General features: G+C 39.3%; 1 protein-coding gene across 1 annotated transcript in view; it reads left to right on the top strand.

Moving 5' to 3' along the window:
- Positions 1-22,011, top strand: part of LOC149018171 (ATP-dependent 6-phosphofructokinase 5, chloroplastic-like) — a 72,002-nt gene that overhangs the window by 8,800 nt on the left and 41,191 nt on the right. Inside the window, exons 2-4 of the mRNA XM_089152491.1 lie at positions 10,191-10,281; positions 13,290-13,363; positions 19,681-19,792. Of these exons, the coding sequence (XP_089008617.1) occupies positions 10,191-10,281; positions 13,290-13,363; positions 19,681-19,792 (277 nt within the window). The remainder of the gene's footprint in view (positions 1-10,190; positions 10,282-13,289; positions 13,364-19,680; positions 19,793-22,011) is intronic.

Below are 22,011 nucleotides of genomic sequence, written 5' to 3'. Positions count from 1 at the left end.
AATCCAGAAAGATTCAGGAGATTAGAGCGGAGGGTGTCAGAGATTCCCGAGAGGAAAATGGTAGATTTGTCGAGATTGACTTTGAGACTTGAGATGGACCCGAAGAGATTAAGGGCAGATAGGATAGAAGAGATGGATCTATGATCAACTTTGGAGAAGATCATGAGATCATCAGCAAAGGCGAGATGGGTGAGATTGAGGGATTTGCATTTGGGAATTGGAGAGATCAAGAGTTGATCCGTCTTGGATTGGAGGATGCGGGAAAGAACCTCCGGAGCAAGGGAAAAGAGGTAACAGGAGAGAGGACAGCCTTGACGAATCCCAACTTGAGAGGAAAATAAACCAGCCGGAGAGCCATTGGTGATAATGGAGAAGGTAGGAGTGGAAATGTAGACCTTAATCCAATGGATAAAGGAAGGAGGGAAATTCATGGCAGAAAGAACATCACTGATAAATTCCCAACGAATGGAGTCGAAAGCTTTATGGAGATCCACTTTGAGGAGAGCAGCAGGGGAATGAGATGATCTCTCAAAGCCCCTAACTATCTCTGCACAAAGAAGAATGTTATCCGCAATGCTACGACCAGAAATGAATGCGGTTTGGTTGGCACTAACCAGGCTAGGCATAACCTTCTTAAGCCGATTCGCAAGGATCTTAGAGATAAATTTGTAGAGGAGGTTACAAAGGGAGATTAGGCAAAAATCAGAGAGGGAGGAGGCACCTGCCTTTTTGGGAATGAGACAAAGGAAAGTTTGGTTAACGGAAGAGAGTTGTGAAGGTTGAGAAAGAAGCTCCGAACAGCATGAATCAGATCACCCTCACTAATATCCCAGGCACTAGTGAAAAACCCATCCGGGCCAGGAGCACAATTGGATTTGTGGGAATGGATGGCCCTATGTATTAGTTGTGGATAGCCAGCTATTTAGGGTTTTCTTGGGAATTTCAATTTAGGATTGGATGACTTATTCTTTTATTTAATGACCTTGTATTTGAGATTCAAAACGTGATTGAATGAATAAAATTTTTGAATTTCTCTTGCGCAAGAAACCCTTTCTCTCTCCTGGCAGAAATCCTCTTCCCCCTCTATGGTAAGAGGATATTACCCTCTTGGCTCTCTCTTCTCTTTCTCTGTGCGTAAAACAGCCCTCCCCTCTTGTCCTTTTTCAGTCCAACACTTCTTGTGCCTTCTTTCTTTCTGTTCTGCATCCCTATAGCAGACCTTCTGCCTGTAGATTTTTTTTATCTGTTCTTTCTTTTCACTTCGGTAGTCTGCTGTTCCCTCCCATCTGCATTCATTCTTCTTTTCGTTTCTTATAATGTTCTTTCTAAACTTCTGTTTGACATTGCTGGCTGCATTAGGTTTTCATTCCTTTAGTCTTGTTGCCTTTCAACTCTTATTTCCCTTGTTCTCTCTGCATAAACTCTACACTTATTTCTTTATTATTACCATCTAACCATCTGTTATCCTTTGTTAATTATCCCCTATCCCAGTTTTCCTATTTCTACAGTAGGTATACTTGCATTGATTCTTGGGTTCTTTGCTTATTAGCTGCAGCATTTTTACCTTATAAGTCAGATCTTGACTAGGATAGCAATTTTTTCTGGATTCTTGATATCCTTGCATTTGAATTAAGGTTACAATTTCATGATCCCCATCTCCATGTTTCCCTATTTGCCTCTTGCTTAGTTATGTTTATTAGTTAGGGTTGGAATTGATCTTGACTTTGCTGTGATTGTCTAAATTTGCATGTTCATCAAATTATTAGTTGCTGCAATTCCTCTCTTTATTTACTAACTTCCATTTGTACTTGCTTATCCTAAAGACTTTACCAGCCCTTATAGGTCCCCTAGTTTCCCCCTGCATCAGTCAGTTTTGCTATTCAACATGGTGATGATTATGCTTTAGCTTGACGGGTGGTGTTAAGGAGTATAACCTCAAGGAGGGGTGCTTTTTTATCTTTTTTTCTTTCCTTTTCTTATTAACGGGGCTAATGTATAAATTCACTACTCTTTGCAATTAAATGGACTTCCATTATTATTATACATTTCTTTGACAACCAGTGATGTTAAATTCTGTACTTCTTATATTTTTCTCTTTTGAGGGGTTCTTTGTTATGTTTTTCTTATTACTAGGGCTAATTTATAAATTCACTGAGCACAGTCCTCTTTGTAACTAGATAGACTTCCATTATTATTATTACACATTTCTTTGACAGCCCTTTTTTTTTTTGGGGATGAATAAATAAATTCATTACCAAAAGAGGGGGCAGGGTACAACCTCTCAGAGGATAGAGCCCGAAAATTAGAGGCAACAGAGGCTCAAGCATAGGTTTGAGCACATTGGAATATAAAGCGAGCTGTAAAGAAATAAGAACAAGATGCTAGCCTATTTTTTTAGCTTTTTTCTTTTACTTCTTCTTTCTTGAAGACTTAAACTCAACAGTGAAATTGTCACCGAATTGATTACGCCCCTTGTTGGCATGAATACTTCTTCTGCAACAATGACGATGATGTATCCTGGGTTGGACCCCCCCAAAAGAAAAAAAGGGTGGGGGGGGGGGGAAACCAAACCCAAAAAGTGCATTTAAGGCTGGCCAAATACCCCAGGGGTATTTTGGTCATTTTCCAAGCCCCTCTTTTGGGGCCCAATATGGGTCTTATTTTGCTCCTCACAATTCTAGTGTCAGGGATGTATTTTTTTTTATTTTTTATTTTAATTTCCCCCTTCTTTTCTGATGAGTCAATTAAGAGATACATTCCATTAATGTTTGTGTTGAGTTGTTAGGATAGGGTTCCTTGATTTTAGGAAACCTTATCTTAAAGTAGAACCTCTACTTTAGTTAAGTGTTTGTTTGATGTGAGAGATTCTGTTGAAAGAAACGATTGTAGTAGAATGGCTTATTAATCAATGATCTCAAGCCCTCTATTTATAATTAAGTAAAAGGAAACTATTACAAGGAATCGAATTTTACATGAATACAAACTCTAATTTAACTCCTATACAAACTCTAATTTAACTCCTAATAGAATCCAACACTCGCCCTCAAGTGGAGGCATAGATATTAGTCATGCCCAACTTGCCTACAATAGGGAGGAAATCTCTTTCTTTCAAACCCTTAGTGAAAACATCTGTTACTTGGTCTCCAGATCTTACAAAAGGCATGCAGATAAGTCCTTGTTTCAACTTTCCTTTGACAAAAAACCTGTCAATTTCAATGTGCTTAGTTCGATCATGTTGCACCAGATTATTAGCAATACCAATAGCAGCCTTGTTGTCACAATATAACATCATAGGGTTTGGAACTTGGACTCCAATGTCTTGCAGCAAGCCTTTCAACCATAGTAGCTCACAAACTCCACGAACCATAGCTCTATATTTAGCTTTGGTACTAGATAAAGCTACCACATTCTGTTTCTTACTTTTCTAAGTAACTAGATTACCTCCAACAAAGGTACAGTAACCCTAAATTGACTTCCTGTCTGGAGATCCAGTCCAGTCTGCATCAGTGTATGCTTCTACTATTAGATTATCAGTGGGTGACAAAAGTATTCATTTTCCAGGAATTCCCTTCAAATACTATAGTATTCTGTTAACAACCTTCATATGAGCTAAATATGGATCATGCATGAATTGACTCACTATACCTACAGCATAAGCGTTGTCTGGCCTGGTGTGGGACAAGTAAATAAGCTTCCCTACCAGCCTTTGGTATCTTCCTTTGTCCACTGGTTCTCCTTTTTTTCTTTAAGTTTAGCTTCAGCTTCAACAGGGGTATCAACTGCTTTACACCCCAACATTCCCACTTCTGATAATAGATCTAGGACATACTTTCTTTGGGATAGGAATATACCTTTATTTGATCAAGCCACCTCAATCCCTAAAAAATACTGTAACTATCCTAAATCTTTAATTTCAAACTCTCTGCTAAGAAAGTCCTTCAACTTTTGAGTTTCTTCACCATCATTCCCTGTGATAACAATATCATCTACATAGACAATGAGAAGTTTGATGTTAGTATCTGACTTCTTGACAAACAGTGTATGATCAACATTGCTTTGCTTGTACCCAATACAAGTCATTGCCTTCACGAGGTGTCCAAACCAGCATCTAGGAGACTGTTTTAACCCATAAATTGACCTCTTCAACCGACAAACTTTCCCTGCAGTATTGTCATCGGAGAAACCATGTGGGATTTCCATATAGACCTCTTCTGCTAACTCCCCATGTAAGAAGGCATTCTTTACGTCTAGTTGGTGCAAGTTCTAGTCTTTGTTCACGCTACAGACAACCGGAACTCTCACAATGTTTAGTTTTGCAACATGGGCAAAGGTCTCCTGATAATCAATCCCATAGGTCTGGGTAAATTCCTTTGCAACTAATCTAGCTTTCAACTTGTTGATTGATCCATCCATATTTTGTTTAACCACAAATGTCCATTTGCAGCCCACTGGTTTTTTTCCTGGAGGAAGTGTAACCAGCTCCCAAGTGTCATTTTTTTTTCATTGCCTGCATTTCCTCTACCATAGCTGCCTTCCATCTCTTATCAGCATAGGCTTCCTGCCAACTTTTAGGAACAGATACAGATGACTGAGAGGATATAAAAGCACGGTAGGAGTCAGACAAAGAGTTATAAGAAACATATTTAACTATGGGATGTTGAGTACAAGATCTGACACCTTTTCTAACAGCAATAGGAAGATCCGAAGAAGATACCTTAAGGGGAACAGTAGAATCTGATTCTGAGAGCAGGAGATTGAAGTGGTAACGTATCACCTTTCTCCACCTGCTTTAGCCGATTGTATTTCTTCCTCTGATAAGTCTGTACCTCCTTATTCTGGTCAATCTGGTTTTGAAAGACCTCAACAATGTGTCTTACAGGAGTGGTCTCCCCCTGGCTAGGTTCTTCACACGGTTCAGAAATCGAAGGTGGAGGATTAGAGTCCTTAGTTATACTGGCTGAAGTTTCCCCCTGGTTAGGAAACTCTTTTGGGACTCTTAAGTTGTGTTGGTGTGTGATAGGAAGATCTAAAGTCGGAAAGAACACCTCTCCTTTAGGACTTCCCCCCTGGAGAGGTGTATAGTAAGGGCAAAACTCATGAAAAATTACATCCATAGATACAATGGTTTTCCTGGAAGGAGGATGATAACATTTGTACCCTTTCTGAGTAGCAGAATATCCCAAAAATATGCAGCGTAGGCCACGGGGAACCAGCTTACTCTGGTGGGCTGTGATTCTGGCATAACACACGCATCCAAAAACCTTTGAGGGAATAACAAAAGAAGAGGCTCCTTGAAGAATCTCATTAGGACATTTAAAACCAAGTATTTTACTGGGCATCCTATTCATAAGGTAAGAAGCAGCGAGTATAGCATCACTCCAGTATTGGTCAGGTACATTCATAGCAATCATAATGGAACGAGCTATCTCTAAGAGATGCCGATTCTTCCTTTCGGCAACCCCATTTTGGGCAGCCGTATCAACGCAACTGGTCTGATGTATTATGCCAGAGTCAGAGAGATATCTTTAAAATTCAGCATCAATATACTCTGTGCCATTGTCACTGCGAAGGATCTTCATAGTGGCATTGAACTGAGTTTTAATCATATTATGAAAATCACGAAAACATTGGAAAACCTCATTTTTTTTTAAAAGATAAATCCATATAGAACGAGAGTGACAATCAATATAAGTAACAAAGTACTATGACCAGTAATAGACACACGTCGGCAGGGACCCCACACATCAGTATGAATTAGCATAAAAAGAATAGGTTTTCTATTATGATGAGAAGGTAAATAAATAGAACGAGTTTGCTTCGCAAAAATGTAGGCTTCACAAAAAAAATCATCCTCTTTACAAGAAGAAACCAAATTAGGAAATATTGTCTTAAAAGTTCCTAGAGGGTGGTGGTGACCTAGCCTACGGTGCCACTGATGAAGATCTGATACTACCGAATGGACTGGATTAGAAGATGTAGTCAAAGCAGACGTAGATTCTCCAATTGGCTCGAGCAAATAAAGTCCATTGTCTAGTTTACCACGTCCAATCTCCTTCTCGTGACCAGATCCTGGAAGACACAGTAAGATGGGAAAAAAGTCACTTTACAATTCAAGTCATGTGTGAGACTATTGATAGAGAGCAAGTTAGTAGAGAAAGAGGGAACATGTAAAACTTTAGACAAAGAATGTGATGGAGAATGCTGAATGGTCCATTTTCTAGCAATGGAAGAATAGGAGCCATCAGCAATTCGAACTTTATCCATTCCAGAAGTTGGAGAATATTGTAAGAAAGAGGTGGATAAACCTGTCAATGATCTGTGGCTCCTGTATCAATGATCCAAGGAGTAGAAACTGAAGAAGCTTGAAAGCCTGTAAAAGTTTTACCTGAAGTAGCAAGGTAGGAGTTGGTATGAGTAGTAGAGGAAGCAGTGGTAGAAGACTGCAGAATACAACGTAGAGTAGCAAACTCCTCTTGTGAAAAACCAATGTCTGCAGAGGGTGTGGTGGAAACTGTCTTAGAAAGATTAGCCTTTGGTTTTCCCTTTCTTTGTGCTTGTTTTTGCTCAAAATCAGCAGGCTTCCCATGCAGTTTCCAACAATTTTCCTTGGTATGATATGGTTTGTGACAGTGCTCACACTTGACAATCTCCTTAGCCGGATCAGATTTAGTACGAACAGACTGGAAAGCTGATTTCTCCATAATAGGAGTATAAAGCATGGCTAATCGACGACTTTCCTCACACTGAACAAGAGCATAAAACTGTTCTAGTGTAGGAAAGGGAGAACGACTTAAGACTTACACTTTAATCTGATCGTACTCCACGTTCAAACCTGCCAAGAAGTCATATACTCGAATCTTATCAATGTGCTTCTTATAAGTCGCCACATCATCTGGATTAGTGGGGTGATAATCCCCATAATGATCCAACTCTTGCCAAAGAGATCGCAACTCAGCATAATAGTGTACCACAGTTAGTTCCTTTTGGGTAGTCTCATAAAGCTTCTTTCGTAGCTCATAAACCTGTGCATCATTCCCCAACTATCCATATGTTTCAGTAGTAGCCTTCCAGATTTGGGCAGCAGTATCAAGTAATAGATATCCACGAGCAATATTTGGAATCATGGAATTCAAGAGAAATGACATAATAAGAGAGAAATTAGAGATCCATTTATCCTGTGAAACGCCTGTGGTAGTAGGTTTGATAGTAGTGCTTGTAATGTATCCAACAAGTCTTCTTCCAGCAATAGTCAAGTAAGCAGATCGGGACCAAATCAAATAATTTGTCCCATCAAATCTTACCGAAAGAGGATGAAGAGTGGGGTAATGTTCAGGGCCGGTGGGAGAAGTAGTACCATCAGTGGTTGCCATGTTGAATGAATTGTCTACAGTTCTTCAGTCTTCACCCTTTCAATGTTGCATAATACAATAGCCAAACCACCCAAACAAATGATAGAATTCAAAAAATATTTAGAAAGACTACCATTTTTCTCTTTTCTTCTGATGATATGGAAAATCACAAACAGGTCCCTGAAAGTTTGTAAATTTACAAACCTAACCCTCGAACATCATATTTACATTTTCTGTTTTTCTTTTTATTTTGGTTGGGCTGATCGAAACAGAAAACATAAATACAGCAGTACTCTTCACTATTCTGGAGTCTCTTTCAACGGAAGTTGCAGAAGCTCCGGCAGTAGAAGCAGCAATAGCAGGAGCAGCGGCAGCGGAAGTTGCAGAAGAAGCAGCGGAAATCGATTTAATCTGCGATTCTTATCGCAAGAAGCATCAGCAGCAGGAATTCTTGTCGCGAGAAGCAGCAGGAAGCGTGGTTCTTCTTCTCTTCTTCTTTCCCTTTTTTTTTCTTCTCTGGTCTTCGAGGTGGAACTGAAACGATAGTGCAGCGGTCCGATGGGTTTGAAAAGGGGAAAAAAAATTCTGCCAAACGATGGTTGCAGAATTATGGTTTAAAGAGTTGATTTCTGCGATGGTTGCAGAATTAGGTTGTAGAAGAACAAGAAAAAACTGCGAAGGGTTTTGGAGAAAAAAAGATAGTCTGCTGTGGGTTTATGGGTTTGAACTTTGAAGAAAGAAAAAAAATAGAAGAAGATCCTAATCGAACTTGGGCTCTGATGCCATGTTGAAAGAGACGATTGTAGTAGAATGGCTTATTGATCAATGATCTCATGCCCTCTATTTATAATTAAGTGGAAAGTAGACTATTACAAGGAATAGAATTTTACATGAATACAAACTCTAATTTAACTCCTATACAAACTCTAATTTAACTCCTAATAGAATCCAACAGATTCCAATCCAAGGGCGGGAATCTCATAGTAATTTGATTTCTTTTTAAAGTGTTGATAGAGTCCAATTTGAGTTATAATTGGATCTCATCTGTAAGGAGATCCGAGTTGGAGTTAGAATCTTTAATTTTAGGCTATAAATAGCCACTTTCTGCATTGTAATTTTCAGATTTGATTGATTGAATGATTTGAGTTTTGAGAAGAGACTGACATAGTCGTGGGATCCCTGGGAGGGTGACCAGGGCTGGGTTAGAAGCTCTTGTCTTCTTCAATTCTGACATTTCAGCGTCTTCTTCAAGCATTCTTCTGCAACTCCAGCCAAGCATCCATTCACAACTTTCCAGCAGCCTTATAGACCCCTTTAAACCCTAGCTGAAACTTCAGAGTCCTAATTAGCTGCTGCAACCTTATTAGAAGATCTTGGAAGTTAACCCTATACCTGGGGTTACGTCATGCGATCAGAGACGTACACAGGGGAGGAGATGGCAGCCCTGAGATGGTCTCAGTGGAGTCCTCATCCCGTAATGAAGGATCAGAGTTACAAGCGGTGGGCTGCCTGCAAGAAGAACCAGTGGGTGGGTTTGGGGGGCTCAAAGGGGAGGGAGGGGAAGTAGGGTCAGGGACCAAAGAGGAGCTGACTGAGAGGACTGGGCCAAGTGGCTAGGGACAAAAATAGAAATAGTGTCTCAAAGGGAGGGGAGGTGAGGAAGGGTCACTAGGCCCATGGGCCAACCAGGGGGGTTTAAGAGATTGGGATAAGGAGTGGGCCTGAGAAGGGAAGAAGAGCATGGGGAAGACTTGAGAGGATCTCCTTTGCTCAGGGGTGCAGAGATGGACTCACTAGGAAGGGGGAGGCCCAAGGAGAGAGGCAGGGGTGGTGGTGAGTGGGATTCGAAGAGGGAGGATGGAGAGAAGCAGAGGCGGATGCATGAAAAAGGGAAGAATCGGGACTCGCAGGTGCAGAGTGAGGTTGGGAGGAGAAGACAAGAGGAGTTAGCATGACAGTTTAGCAGTTTCTGCAGTCGGCTGGAGACACTGACTAGAGTTCAACAGGAGGGGCATCGTTCAGGTTACGATCAGGGAGGGCAGCAGAGTCAATGCTATTAGGATCTGCAGTTGGTAGATGGTTCGCAGCGGGTTCGCTGGACTGAATTTGCTCAGGAAGGTCTGCAGTGTCAGAAACGTCAAGGAGGGCAAAACTATTTTGAATTTCACCGGAATAATGAACCAGACCAGCTTGCGGGGTCCTTGGAAAAGGTTGGCTCCACTGATGGCAAAAATCGACAGATGGGGGTGGAGTATCAACGGTAGTGGCTGAGGAAGGCGCTTCTGCAGTGATAAAGGACCTATCATTAACCTCTACTACTGGAGCGGCTGTGTTATCGATAGGGACGGAGACCATCAGTAGGGCATCAATAGTGTTTTTTGGAACATAGGGCTCTTCTAATGGCATGCGTTCTTCCAAGGGAGGTGGTATTGCAGTCATGGATGAGCTTGGGCAACTGATTGGCAGAGGAACAGTCACTGGATTCGTGGCCAAAAGAAACACAACGATCACAGCGAGCAGGGATCCAGTCATAGACAATGACCTGGTTGTATTTCAGGCCATTGTCGTCTTCGATCGAAATGAAGGGAGGGAGGGGTTTGGCAACAGGGATCTCCACACAGATCCGGCCATAAGACAATTGTTCCAGCTTGTGTACAATTCTCTGCTTCTTATTTTTTTCTCTTTTATGGTTGCTTAAGTACTGTTTGTGTTATCTTTTATTCTGTTAGTATCAGAGCTCTTCTTCTTGATCTTTTCGAACTGTGCTTTCTTTCTTTGAATCTCCCCTCTTTTATTTGTATTATAAATTTTTTAATGTCTTTCTAAGTTTTTATCATTCAGGACTTTAGCGAGTAAGGATTTTTCTGGTAGTTATCCATCAGAGGAGAAATGGCATGGATACATTAACAATAATGATAGAGTGCTTCTTAAGGTATTTCCCCTTTCCCACTCATGTCTTTTTTCAGCATTCTTTTTGGATTTAGATATTTATATTGTATGGTCCTCTTAATGCACTGAGGTCACATATTCACATTACCATTGTTAGTAAAAAATCAGCTTAGGAACTTCTCTAGTCTTTTTAGAAAAATTGCCCTAAGTTTTGTTGCAACCAAACATTGCATCATCCCACTTAAACCTGTCTATTCATGTTGGCTACACAAATCTAAGCCATAATGTGCAACTTTGAAAACTAAAGAATACAGAAAATTTATTTTCTCAATCCAGAATACTGACCGCTATCATTGAACAGTAAATGTCAAAACTCTCTATGGTCACATGGTGAGCAGTGTTTCAGTGTGGGAAGGACCAGACTCTGACTTGATTGGATTAAATGTTCAAAAGTATTACATTCATTGAATGATATTCCAATTGTTTTGGTCATGATGGTGTCAATCAACGTTCAAGATCTCAGTTTGACCAGCCAGAAACTAGTCAAAACCAAGGATATTTTTTGGCAACAATCTTGAGTTTGTTTCAAGGCCCAATGCTGTTATTTATATGATTTTTTGGGATACAGCTTTTTTTTTGGGGACCTTCTACATACAATGCATGATCTATTTTCTTAGAAAAACCAGTGAAAATGGTAGTTTTGATTTGTGAGCCAAATTTCTAGCATATCATGCTGAATTTCTTGGTGGCTTCATTCCACGAGCTGCGGACCATTGAATATTTTGTATCCTTACCTCTGAATGTGAAAAATTCACATACCCAGGAGATATTTTGGGCCCAATTGCTTTGATAGTCAATAACTGCCCACACATGAGCCCCATCATCATCTTGGTAAACATATCTCAATCTAGTGATGGGCTCATCCACATTCATATGGTCATATAGATTAGATTGTAGGTTGTGGCTAACATATAAAAGTTTGAAAGGTTTTTATCTCTAATGTTCATCTAGCTTCTAAATGTCTTCCAGGAAGGTTGCTTGAAGTTGTAGTCTTGTAGATGCCCAAAATGTAGGTTAGATTCGAAGCTGGGGGATGAAAACACAGTTTCTACCCAAAAACAGCTCCCATTGTTGAAACCTGGGACTCCCAGTAGTTGATGTAACCCAAGTCAGGGGCCAGTCTTCAGGATCCTCTTTGAAGAGGCCAGCAGTTAATTAGGGTTTTAACCCTGCTGATTAACTCAGGCAATTTCCTAATGGACAGCAGCTGATTATGCTCAAATATACCATGTGGCTAATGGGTGCTGTCTTGCAAACTCTGCGGCTAAGGTTGAGGGGTCAAGGGTTGATTTGGATTTTTTGGGGGGGGGGGGGGGGGGAAATTAGGGCGGGCAAAAGCTGGAATGGGAATTAATCTGGTTTCACAGAGTTTTGAATTTCACATTTAATCCTTAAAGCTAGGGTTTGAGAATTTAGGGTTTTATAACTTCTAGGGTTTTTAGGTGTGAAGGTCGACTGTTGAGGAGGGGTAAGGGATGATGGTCCTAAAAGGAACCAGGGTTTGATGAATGATTTGAGAATTATGAACAAGTGAATGTTTAGGGTTCCTAGGGTTATTAGGAATTTCGGGCAGCAAAAGGATTGGGGTTTAAACTAGGGTTTGGTTGGTCCAATTGGGCTGAAATTAAGAGGGAAATTCACTAGGATTGGGGAAGCTCCTAAAGTTTGTGGCAGATCTAATGGGTTAAATTGCCATAGATTTGGCCTCGAATTTTTGGTCTTAGAAATCTGGAAATTACAGAAAATAAAAAAAAGGTATGGGGCTTAGGGTTTAGGGGAAGAAGAAGGGTTTCAGCCTTCCTACGGTTAGGTGGGTGGGTGCACAAGGAAGAAGGAAGGGGGAAGAAGGTAGGGTTGGGGCTGGGGTTGTACTTGATGTGGAAGGAGATCAATCACACAATTGCAGGATTTTGCAGGAAAATAGGTGCACAACACAGCCGCAGGCCTGACTTCTCTCAAGTCACCTTTAAAGTTTCAAATTTTATTAATCGTCAAGCCTGTCTCCTTACAAGCTTTGGGGCTATATTTATTTACATGAATAAACTCACTTTAGGACTCAACATTAGAAGGTGACTCAAACTAGGACTTCTACTTGGACTCAAATTGGAAAACAAAACAAACAAGAAATCTTAAATAAAACTGTGTACACACAAGGAATTCTAATTAAGGACTCCCTTTTAAGATTGTACTGCAACTTAGAAACCTACAAAAAAAGGATTTCTACTTGACTTGGGACTCCATTCTACTAAGGACTCTCACATAACGCATCCTAGATCTGAATTACAAAGCAAGAGTAGATTTAGACTCCTTGTAGAAAGTGGAGTGCAACTAAGGAGATCCCTCTCTAGCTGGGACTCCTAACCCTATTGGGACTCTTCCATAGCTAATCAAATTCAAAAATAAAAGTAAATATGGACTCCCAACAGTACTCTGCATTTAGTGAGGCCCATTAGGACTCCAAAAGAGGATGTAAAATGACCAATTAGCCCCTGGTCAGAGTCGGCCTTCCTAGAGGGCCACAGGAAAAGAGGGCAGGTTCCTCTCCAGTTACATCAGTAGATCTTGGTTGAAGCTGTTCAAATGAAGAGTCTCGATTGGGAGACATGCTTTATAAGTTTATATGAATGGGTTCAACCCTGGGTTGCAACCTGGTTGTATATGAAGGAAACCTTTTGCTTGTCTCAGTAGGCTTCTAAACGAAGACGGCATTTCATGCAATTTTGATCAAGTTCTTCATCCATGTTTGCAATTTGAGTTGTTTGCTGTTTTGAAACATTTGCCTTGTAAGCTTAGAAAATACTAGTTTACATGCTAGCTTTTTAGTGCTTCCATTCAATTTAACCCATTTAGCTTCTAATTAAATCTGGCCATGCAATTTTACTGCGACTTTCTGTATCAAATGTGCCAACTACTTAATTTTCTGCTTATGCATGGTTTACTTTCTTTGCTTCTATTTATTTTATGCTGTATATTGCTACTTATTTTTGTCAGACCATACACTACTCCTCGCCTACATCCGCTGGCGCTGAATGCGTCGATCCTAATTGTACCTGGGTGGAGCAGTGGTATGTCTGAAGCCTGCTTTTTGTATATTTTAATAATTTTGTGTCTTTTCCTCCCGAGGTTATTACATTGAAGAATTCTTGTTTCTTATCCAACTGGATATTCTAATATTTGGTTGACAGGAATGTTTACTTCTTCCCTAGGATAGGAAACATTTTCCAATTCTTTTTCATTTGAGGGCATGATTTGCAAACAGATATGAAAGGAAATATCTGTTAAAATCAATATTTGCAGATCTAGCAATAACATACCAGAAAAAAAAATCGCAAGTTAAGAACTATATCCTACAGCCCCTGATTTAACAGATATAAGGAAATATCTGTTAAAATCAATATTGCAGAAGCAACAAAATCTTACGGCTACAAGTCCTCATTCTTGAAATCATGTCTGAAGCAATTTTTTTTAGAGCAATTGAAGTTCTAAACTCTGGCATTATAACTTTTTTGTGTAATGATGAGTGGATGCCTTTGGAATTGTTTAGCCAGAGTCAAATCATGCTATTTGTGATCTGAATTGAAAGTTTCTGAATTGCATCAAGGGCTCTACAAAATATAATTGTAGAACTAGTGCTTGATGAGACAAAGAACAGATTGAAGGAAATGCAAACTGTTAAAATTCTCTATACCTTAGGTCCTTAGTGTTCATGAAGAATACCATATAAATACACAAAGTTGGAGGCCTGTATAATGTGAGTGTATAAAAGAAAGACCTTTACACAGAAATGAATGTCACACAATTATAAAATATCTGTACAATGGAAGAATTCTACTGTTTTTCTACACTCTCCCCCAAACTAGTGTTAGGCAGATATCATAAGTTTGGTGATTTGATGCTGATGATGAGTTGATGACATGGCTTTAGTAAAAATGTCTAGAGTTGTATGTAGAGCCCTTTTGTCACATGCCCCCTAATAGTATTGGGCCAACTGACTGCTCGTGGTGTGATCTACAGTCACAAGATCGCCGGTCATGAATCACAATCATAACAATAAATGCAATGCAATAATTATAAGCAAAAAGAGTAAAGGCAATAATCATTAAGGAGCTGAACCGTCACAAGAATACAAGGAAGCAAATCATAAGTGTTATTACATCCTTTAATTAATTAAATTAAATTAGTAACTTCTCTGTAAAGTAAGTATCCCAAATCCCTAAAGATGGCAAAAATCCTAGGAAGCATCACTAAGCACCATAGGCACAGTCATGGCACATGCAGTGTCCAGTGTGGCTGCTCATAGGACTCAATAGCTCACAAGTCATATGCCTCCACCTGAGGATGTGCCTACAACTCAATAGATCCATCATAACCTACATAGTCATTTGAAGAGAGGTCTCCAAGAAGGGTGAGTTCCAATCCACTGAACTCATGAGGAAACAACATGAATGTATATAATATAGATGTAAGGTTGCAGTGAGGTCCTAGGATGAATTCTAGGATGCTAACCATGGTGATCTTTATCTAGGCAAACATGCTTTAAGATTCTCCAATCTCGTATGGGTAGGTCCACACTCATATCCATATCATCATCACCACAACTGGGGGTCCTGGGCAGATCACCACTATCTCACCAAGATCGGGGTTACGGGTAATTGGTCCATGTCATCCAAAAGACAACAACACAACCATTGGTCTGAGATTGACACGTGTTAGGGAAATGCCTAGCCCTACAAGGGTCATCTGCTTGTCATGTTACTTATGGTCAGGATACCTCTCCTCAGGTCCACCACTCTTGTTGGTTCGGTGTCCTTCCCATTCTAGGAATGTTGATCCCGCTCCCAACTGTATTTTGGATGAACACTCCGCAATCCTATGGTTTCTCCACAAGTAATACGATGATGGCACCTCACGTCCCCTTACGGCTCTCGACCGTCTTTTAGGCACCCCCCAAGTCCAATCCCATACCATATACAACTTGGCCATGAATGATATGCCGGTAGTACTCTATGTCTCACAACTCTCAACTATCCTTTGGATGCCCACATGTCGCATTAGCCGGATGCTAAGACTCCGATGATGGCATGTCCTCCGTGCCATGTCTGTGCTCTCCCCTTCCCCTTCCTTGAATATGTCGACGAAACATTCTTGCCTCGAGATGCAGCTCCATTATGGTCTGAATCTTGTGTCGTATAAGTGAACTAACTCTCACCTGTGAATCTTAATAGTCATTCTCCCCCTCCCTGACTCTCACGTACTGTTGGTGTTGGGGGTGGTGGTCTGTCCCTAGGATCAGATGAATCCTGATCATATGGTCCAACACCCTCCTCATCCCCTCCATCATCATCATCGTCGTCATTTGGGGATGCTTAAGTCACATCATCTTCAGTGTCGGACCAGATAATCAAATCTTCACTCTGGGTGGATGCACTAGGGTGTCACATGAAGGGACCATTGGGCTTTGTATGTGCACTCCCCTCCTGAGCCATTAAGTTTGCCACATGAGCCCCCATCTCCTCTGCAAGGTGTCAACTAGGATGACCTTCCTCATTTAACAAAGGCTCTCCATCATCCTTGATCCAGTCAACTACTGGGTTATCATCATCATCCATCTCAAGTAGGTCAGCCAACTCGATCATATTACTCTCTCTGCCCATCCTCTATTTAATATGATCCTCCCCCAGTCTCATATTATAATGTAAGTAGGCAAGGTCCTTTAGACGCTTCACATCCATTCGGTTGCGCTTCTTTGAGTGGATGAGGCTGAAGGTTCTCTAATTTCGCTCACAACTAGTGGCTGAACATGTCTGGGAGAGCACTTTGCATGCAATCATACTCAAGTGGGTGAGTTACGTCCAAATTGCAACCACCATTCAGCTACAATATACATAGACTCTTAAGTCATTCAATACTTAAGTTATTAACTTAGAGATACTGAGATAGAATATAAGTAATTAAATATATAATGAATTAACTTACCCCCAAGGGCGGATTCCTACCCCAATATGGCCACAGAACGATTGTAGCTCCCAGCAGCGTCCCTAAATGCGTTCATCAAATATATAAAGAAAAAAAAACAATAACTAGGTTATTATTTAATCACTTAATATAAAACTATGAATTGTGAATATCAAATCACAATCTGACCTCTATAAGGATGATTGCCTGTTTTGATGGATCTGGTTCCAACCTCTCCACTACAATTTGGAGGACATTTATCAAATCTTGCCTCATCGCAAACATGTCTTTGTGATAGTACTTGGGATTTAGTTTGTATGCTGTGTAAGAAAAAACAAAAATAAAAGGGAATAGTCAATACTTAATAGTGTGATAATATCATGAAAATTTAATTGATTCCTAGACTCAACAACTCAACAGCCTTGTGTAGTGGATGCTACAACATAGATTCCCATCTAATTTGGATGATGTCGAGGATTTTCTTGTTGCCTTGTGGGTAGACCTGAACAACTTGGTACTTCATCTTATCTATTGCAACCCATATGTGCGGTAAAGTAGGTCTTCTTCTGCTGATCTACCATCCTTAACATGTGCACCATAGGCTCAAGCATCTTCATCACTATCCTCACATTATTCTAAACACTGTCATTGAGTATGGTCAACTGTGCTATCCTTCCTCCTACGGATGAAGAACCCTCACAGTTAAACCACCGCTCTGATGTAAACATGCTCCTAAGGCCAATCTTCCTACTCTCAAAGCTTTGCAGTGCTATCCAATTGGTAGCAAATCTGGTTATGCCTGGCCTCACTAAATCACCCTGACATTTGTCTCTTATCATCTTTAATGCATATGTATGGTTATAGATGAAGGTGCTACTTGTCAAGCTTGTTTCATAGTCTTTCTTAACAAGCTTGACCTTTTCCATGTCCTTTAGATTAAATCAATGCAGTGAGCAACACATAAAGTCCAAAAGAGCCTCTATCTGTCCACCAAGGCATTAATATAAAGTCATAAAGTATATATGTAATGTACTATGTATTTAAAAATAAAAATTATTTCTAGAAGTAGAAGCATGTTTTGATACCTAGAGTTTTGCATCATCTTCAACCCAACTTTCTTGTAGTTGGAGCGATTACCCCAACCTCTACCTTCTCTAAAACAGTCTCTAAACTGCAGAATAGTAACAACCTTGGTTCTAAACTGCAGCACAACAACCATTCCCCAAACCCTAACCCTAGCCAAAACAGCCGTAACCCTAAATCTGAGTTTGAGAGTTAATTTGAAATCTGAGCTTTATTATCCAAAGAGTTCAGATCTGAAATTCTTCTCGATAAGGCTTGGATTATTGAAGAAACTCTAGAAAATCCCTCTGACTCTTGCTGGAAATTCCTGGGCAGCCACATTCTAGGGGAATTACAGTTTTGCCCCCAACCATATGTTCATGGTTTCATCACCTATGCTGCGGCCTTCCTTTCTTTCCCCTTGGTTTCATCACCTACGCTGTGGCCTTCCTTTTCTTTCCCCTTAAACCCTTTCTCATATCCCCCAAACCCTCCATCAGAATTCCCACCCTTCTAGATCCATATTCCCCACTCCCATCGGTACTTTATCCCAATAGTAGCCCCATTATCCCTGTCCAAAACCTGAAAACCTTGATCTCCTAGAATCACCAAACCCTAACTCTAATCTGAAATCTGAAAATAGGTACAAAACACATTAGATTTCTTAAATCCTAGACCTAAACCCTAAATCAGACTTGAAACTCCACCGGAGAGGCCCTCCAGACCCTATTGAGGCTACGCTAGTTCTGATCCTTGACTGCTGTTCATCTATTTGATCTCAGTTTCTTGGCCTCACCCTATTGAGGCTACGCTAGTTCATCTGCTCGTAAGTCCACCTTAGCGTAGTGTACCTTCGCATGTGTAATTTTTTTTTTTGGATGAATAAATAATTAAATAAAGATGAAGAAGCAAGCAACAAAGGATTCAAAAGCAGGATCAAACAACAATATGGATTTGGGAGTTGAGATCCCAGGAAACAACAATGAGCCTATTCCTTGGGGAATCAACAACCGGGGGATGGGGAGTAAATGAGATCCTAGAAGAAACCTCAAAATAAATAGCATTCCAAATAGAGTCTATAGAGAGAGATTTGGAGGTCCAGCGCCTGAGATTTCGCTCCCACCACAAATGGTGGACTATTGCACCAAAGACAAGCTTACCAATCCGATCACAAATAGAGGTACCTGACAATTTACTCAAAATCCAAGACCAGTCATGGACAAACCCAAATGAGCGGCGGGACCGGGGCCAAATATAGCTAAGGGCTTTTCTCCAAAGAGTGCTAGATAAAGGGCAAGAAAAGAACAAATGCTCAATGTCCTCAGTAATGTACCTTCGCATGTGTAAATTTGGTCACATGGCAAAGCAAGAAGCCGAATGTAGTTGCAAGATGATAGTGTGGAGGCTGAAATTTTGAGCTATGGCTCAAGGGGTTTGTGAATTGTTGCGGTTACATGGTCTACTTGGAGAACTTGTATCCGTGCATCTTCCCATGATGTTTTATTGTGACAATAAAGCTGCCATAAGCAATTGCCCATAATCCAGTACAACATGACAAGACAGAGCATGTGGAGATTGATAGACATTTTATGAAAGAGAAGTTGGAATGCTACATAATCTTTTTGTCACTTGTGAAGTCTGAAGATCAAGTAGCAGGTATCTTCACCAGAGTTTACCTAGGCGGATGTTTCATCATACTTTGATCAACTTGGGCATGTGTGATATCTATGGACCAACTTGAGGGGAAGTGTTTGAGAGTACTAATTTGATTAGGACTCTCTTCTCCTTATGTTTTTAGGACTTCCAAGTTATTTTTTTAAGTCTTTTCTCATCTGCTTTATATTCCTATTCCCTCTCTAAATTTGTTAAATACCCTATTAGGATGAATGAATGAAATCAACTTTGGAGAGCAATTATTCTTTGTGACAATATTCATAGCCAACTATCTCCTTTCATCATGAATCATGGCTTCATGCACTTGATTTTAACTAATTAACGTAATCCAATTATGAAATTCTTCAAATACAAAAACAAGTAAATTTGGCTGTGGGAAAAAGGTTGTATATCTGATGACTGAATTGCGGCATTTCTCATTTTATTTCATACTTTTGTGCACTTGATTGATTTGATCGGTTAACATCACCCAATTACTAAATTCTTCAAATACAAAAACAAGGAATTTTGGCTGCGAGAAAAAACATTGTATATCTGACGGCTTAAAAACAGCATTTCTTATTTTATTGGGTATTATGTTTATTTCATGATTAAAGTATTTGGAATATGTATGTGGATAATAATTCCATATAAAGTGGCTTTATTGAGTACTGACTTATGTCTGATCATTATGGTCCTGAATTGTCTATAGGGTTCACCGTGCTGGGCCACGTGAAAATATTTACTTCAAACCAGAAGATGTGAAGGCAGCAATTGTAACTTGTGGTGGGCTTTGTCCTGGTCTTAATGATGTCATCAGACAGGTTGTATGAAGTGATGCTGCTTTGTTGCCTCATGTTTTGTGTTTGTCCTGATCCTTTTTCTTGTACAATGCATTTAGCATTTCTATACTACACAGTACACACATACACACATATGGTACTCTTCTATTTTCTTCCCAGACTTACAAACCCAAAATTCTAGTTTTATTGAGAGATCTTCTTGAGTCAGAGATGTGTTCATTGCATTGTGATTTTAGATAATGAGCAATCAGTTACACCCTATCTGCACAGGTGAGAGTAAATGAATTGAAATACATTAGTAAGTGTTTGCAATTTAACAATGCAAGAAAATATAGTTGCAAGTACACAGTATTGTTTGTAGCTATTTGTCGATCTCGAGGAGGTGAGTGATTTAAGTACAAATAGGCACAGCTAAGTGCAATTATTAGAGAAGTGTCTCTAAATTAATATAAACTACCAAACGGTGTAGGATTAATTAACAAATATATCACTATGATATGAGGAATTAGGAATGCGCAAGTTGACAAAAATAAATTTTAGTCAAAGGAATAAATTTTAATTAAAGAATCACATGGTATTAAGATCTACATGAGGTTATATGAAAAATTGATGATTAACATATGAAATATGCTTTTGTTTCATGGTCTAGGCCTATAAAAGATGTGGGAAAAAAGCTAAAATATCGTATGATTTGTGCATGTTCAATTATATAAATTAGAAACTGAAAACATTATACTGATGATGGTGTCACAAAGGCTGCAACAGCAATTATGCATATGGTCCCTGGAATGTTACACATAATATGAAGGTCAATTATAGTAAATTGTTTAAAATTATGTCAATTAAAACATAGACATGTTAATTAATCTTTTCATTTCTTCCCCCATGGCTTCAGCAATTCCCAGAGAACAAATTTATTTTGCAATGGTGGAAAGGAGATAATAAAAAATTAAAAGGAAAAAAACCATGGAATAAACTCAAATTGAAGTGAAGAAAGAATACAATAGTACTCAATGAAGAACATAATTTCGCATTAAATATTTTCAAGCTTTCATGACCAAACTGCAACCAAATTTTTTTCCGGTGAAAACCACGACCAAGCTTTAAGCCCAAATTTCAGAGCTTAATTACAATTCACTACAAAAAGATAAAATTGTATACACCTTTTCTTGAACAAAAAAAATAAAACTAATAAAATCCTATACACTTTCTATAAAAAAAATAAACTAAATAAAAAAAATATATGAAAGAGAAGGAACAAAACAAGAGAAAGAGAATGTGTGTGAGAGAGGTTAATTAATTCTAATTAGAGACAGTCAGAAGGTTACTTTTGGGAAAGCCAATGTGTCTATACATGAATCTGATTGGAATTGGAATATAGAACTTGAGATATGTTAGGCGTTGGTTATGGGGAGAGAAATAAGGAAATAGAACTGGAGAAGGAATAATTGAAAAAGAAGAAAAGGAATTTGTTGAAAGGAGTTTTCAAGTTTTATATCTCCATCCAAACTTCTACTTAACTAGCTCCAAGAATTAAACTTATGTTATGTTAAATTGTGAATGAAATAGGACCACAGACTCAATTTGTCAAAATTACAATCATATGCTGCTATACTCTTCTTTTCATGGTTTAGCCAACTAACGTAGTAATGTATGTAGAAGCTTGAGGTTTTTGGATCAGAAGTTAACCTCTCTCTTAATGCTTTGATGCTCTTGAATCTTGATTGTTGGTTGGTTCAAGTGATCCTCAGGGGGCTCGATCTCTAAATGTCATCACTACTGTTCATTTAGCATTGTTTCCGCCGATGACCCTCTTACCTGGCAAGTCTGAAAACCAATATATGTAATCACATTTATCTAGAATAATGAGTGAATATCAATAAATAAATGAATAGTAAATGTATAAATTGTTATATAATCAATAAGAAAAAGGTGACTCATTTGTTTTGATAGGAAAACAGGGGAAAAAAAAAAAAAAATTTTAAAAAAAAAAAAAAAAACCAATAAGGACTAGAAGAGCAGGGGTAGACCTAAGATAACCTTAGGAGAAGTGGTGAGAAAGGATATGTATACTAGGCTTTGATCAGCATCGAGAACTGATTGGAGGGCAAGAACCTGTCCGACCCCATTTAGTTGGGACAAGGCTTATTGTTGTTGTTGTTGTTGTTTTTCCCCCTCCTCTCTTTGATGTGACCATTGGATAGAGTTAGGGATGGAAGCATACAACCCTTCTGAGCTGT

This window comes from Hakea prostrata, chromosome 4 (genome assembly GCF_041222555.1).
Source record: "Hakea prostrata isolate BN-2017 chromosome 4, UWA_Hpros_2, whole genome shotgun sequence".
Classification (NCBI taxonomy): Eukaryota; Viridiplantae; Streptophyta; class Magnoliopsida; order Proteales; family Proteaceae; genus Hakea; species Hakea prostrata.
The sequence above is the reverse complement of the archived record's forward strand: the minus strand, read 5'-3'. Positions and strand labels throughout refer to the sequence as shown.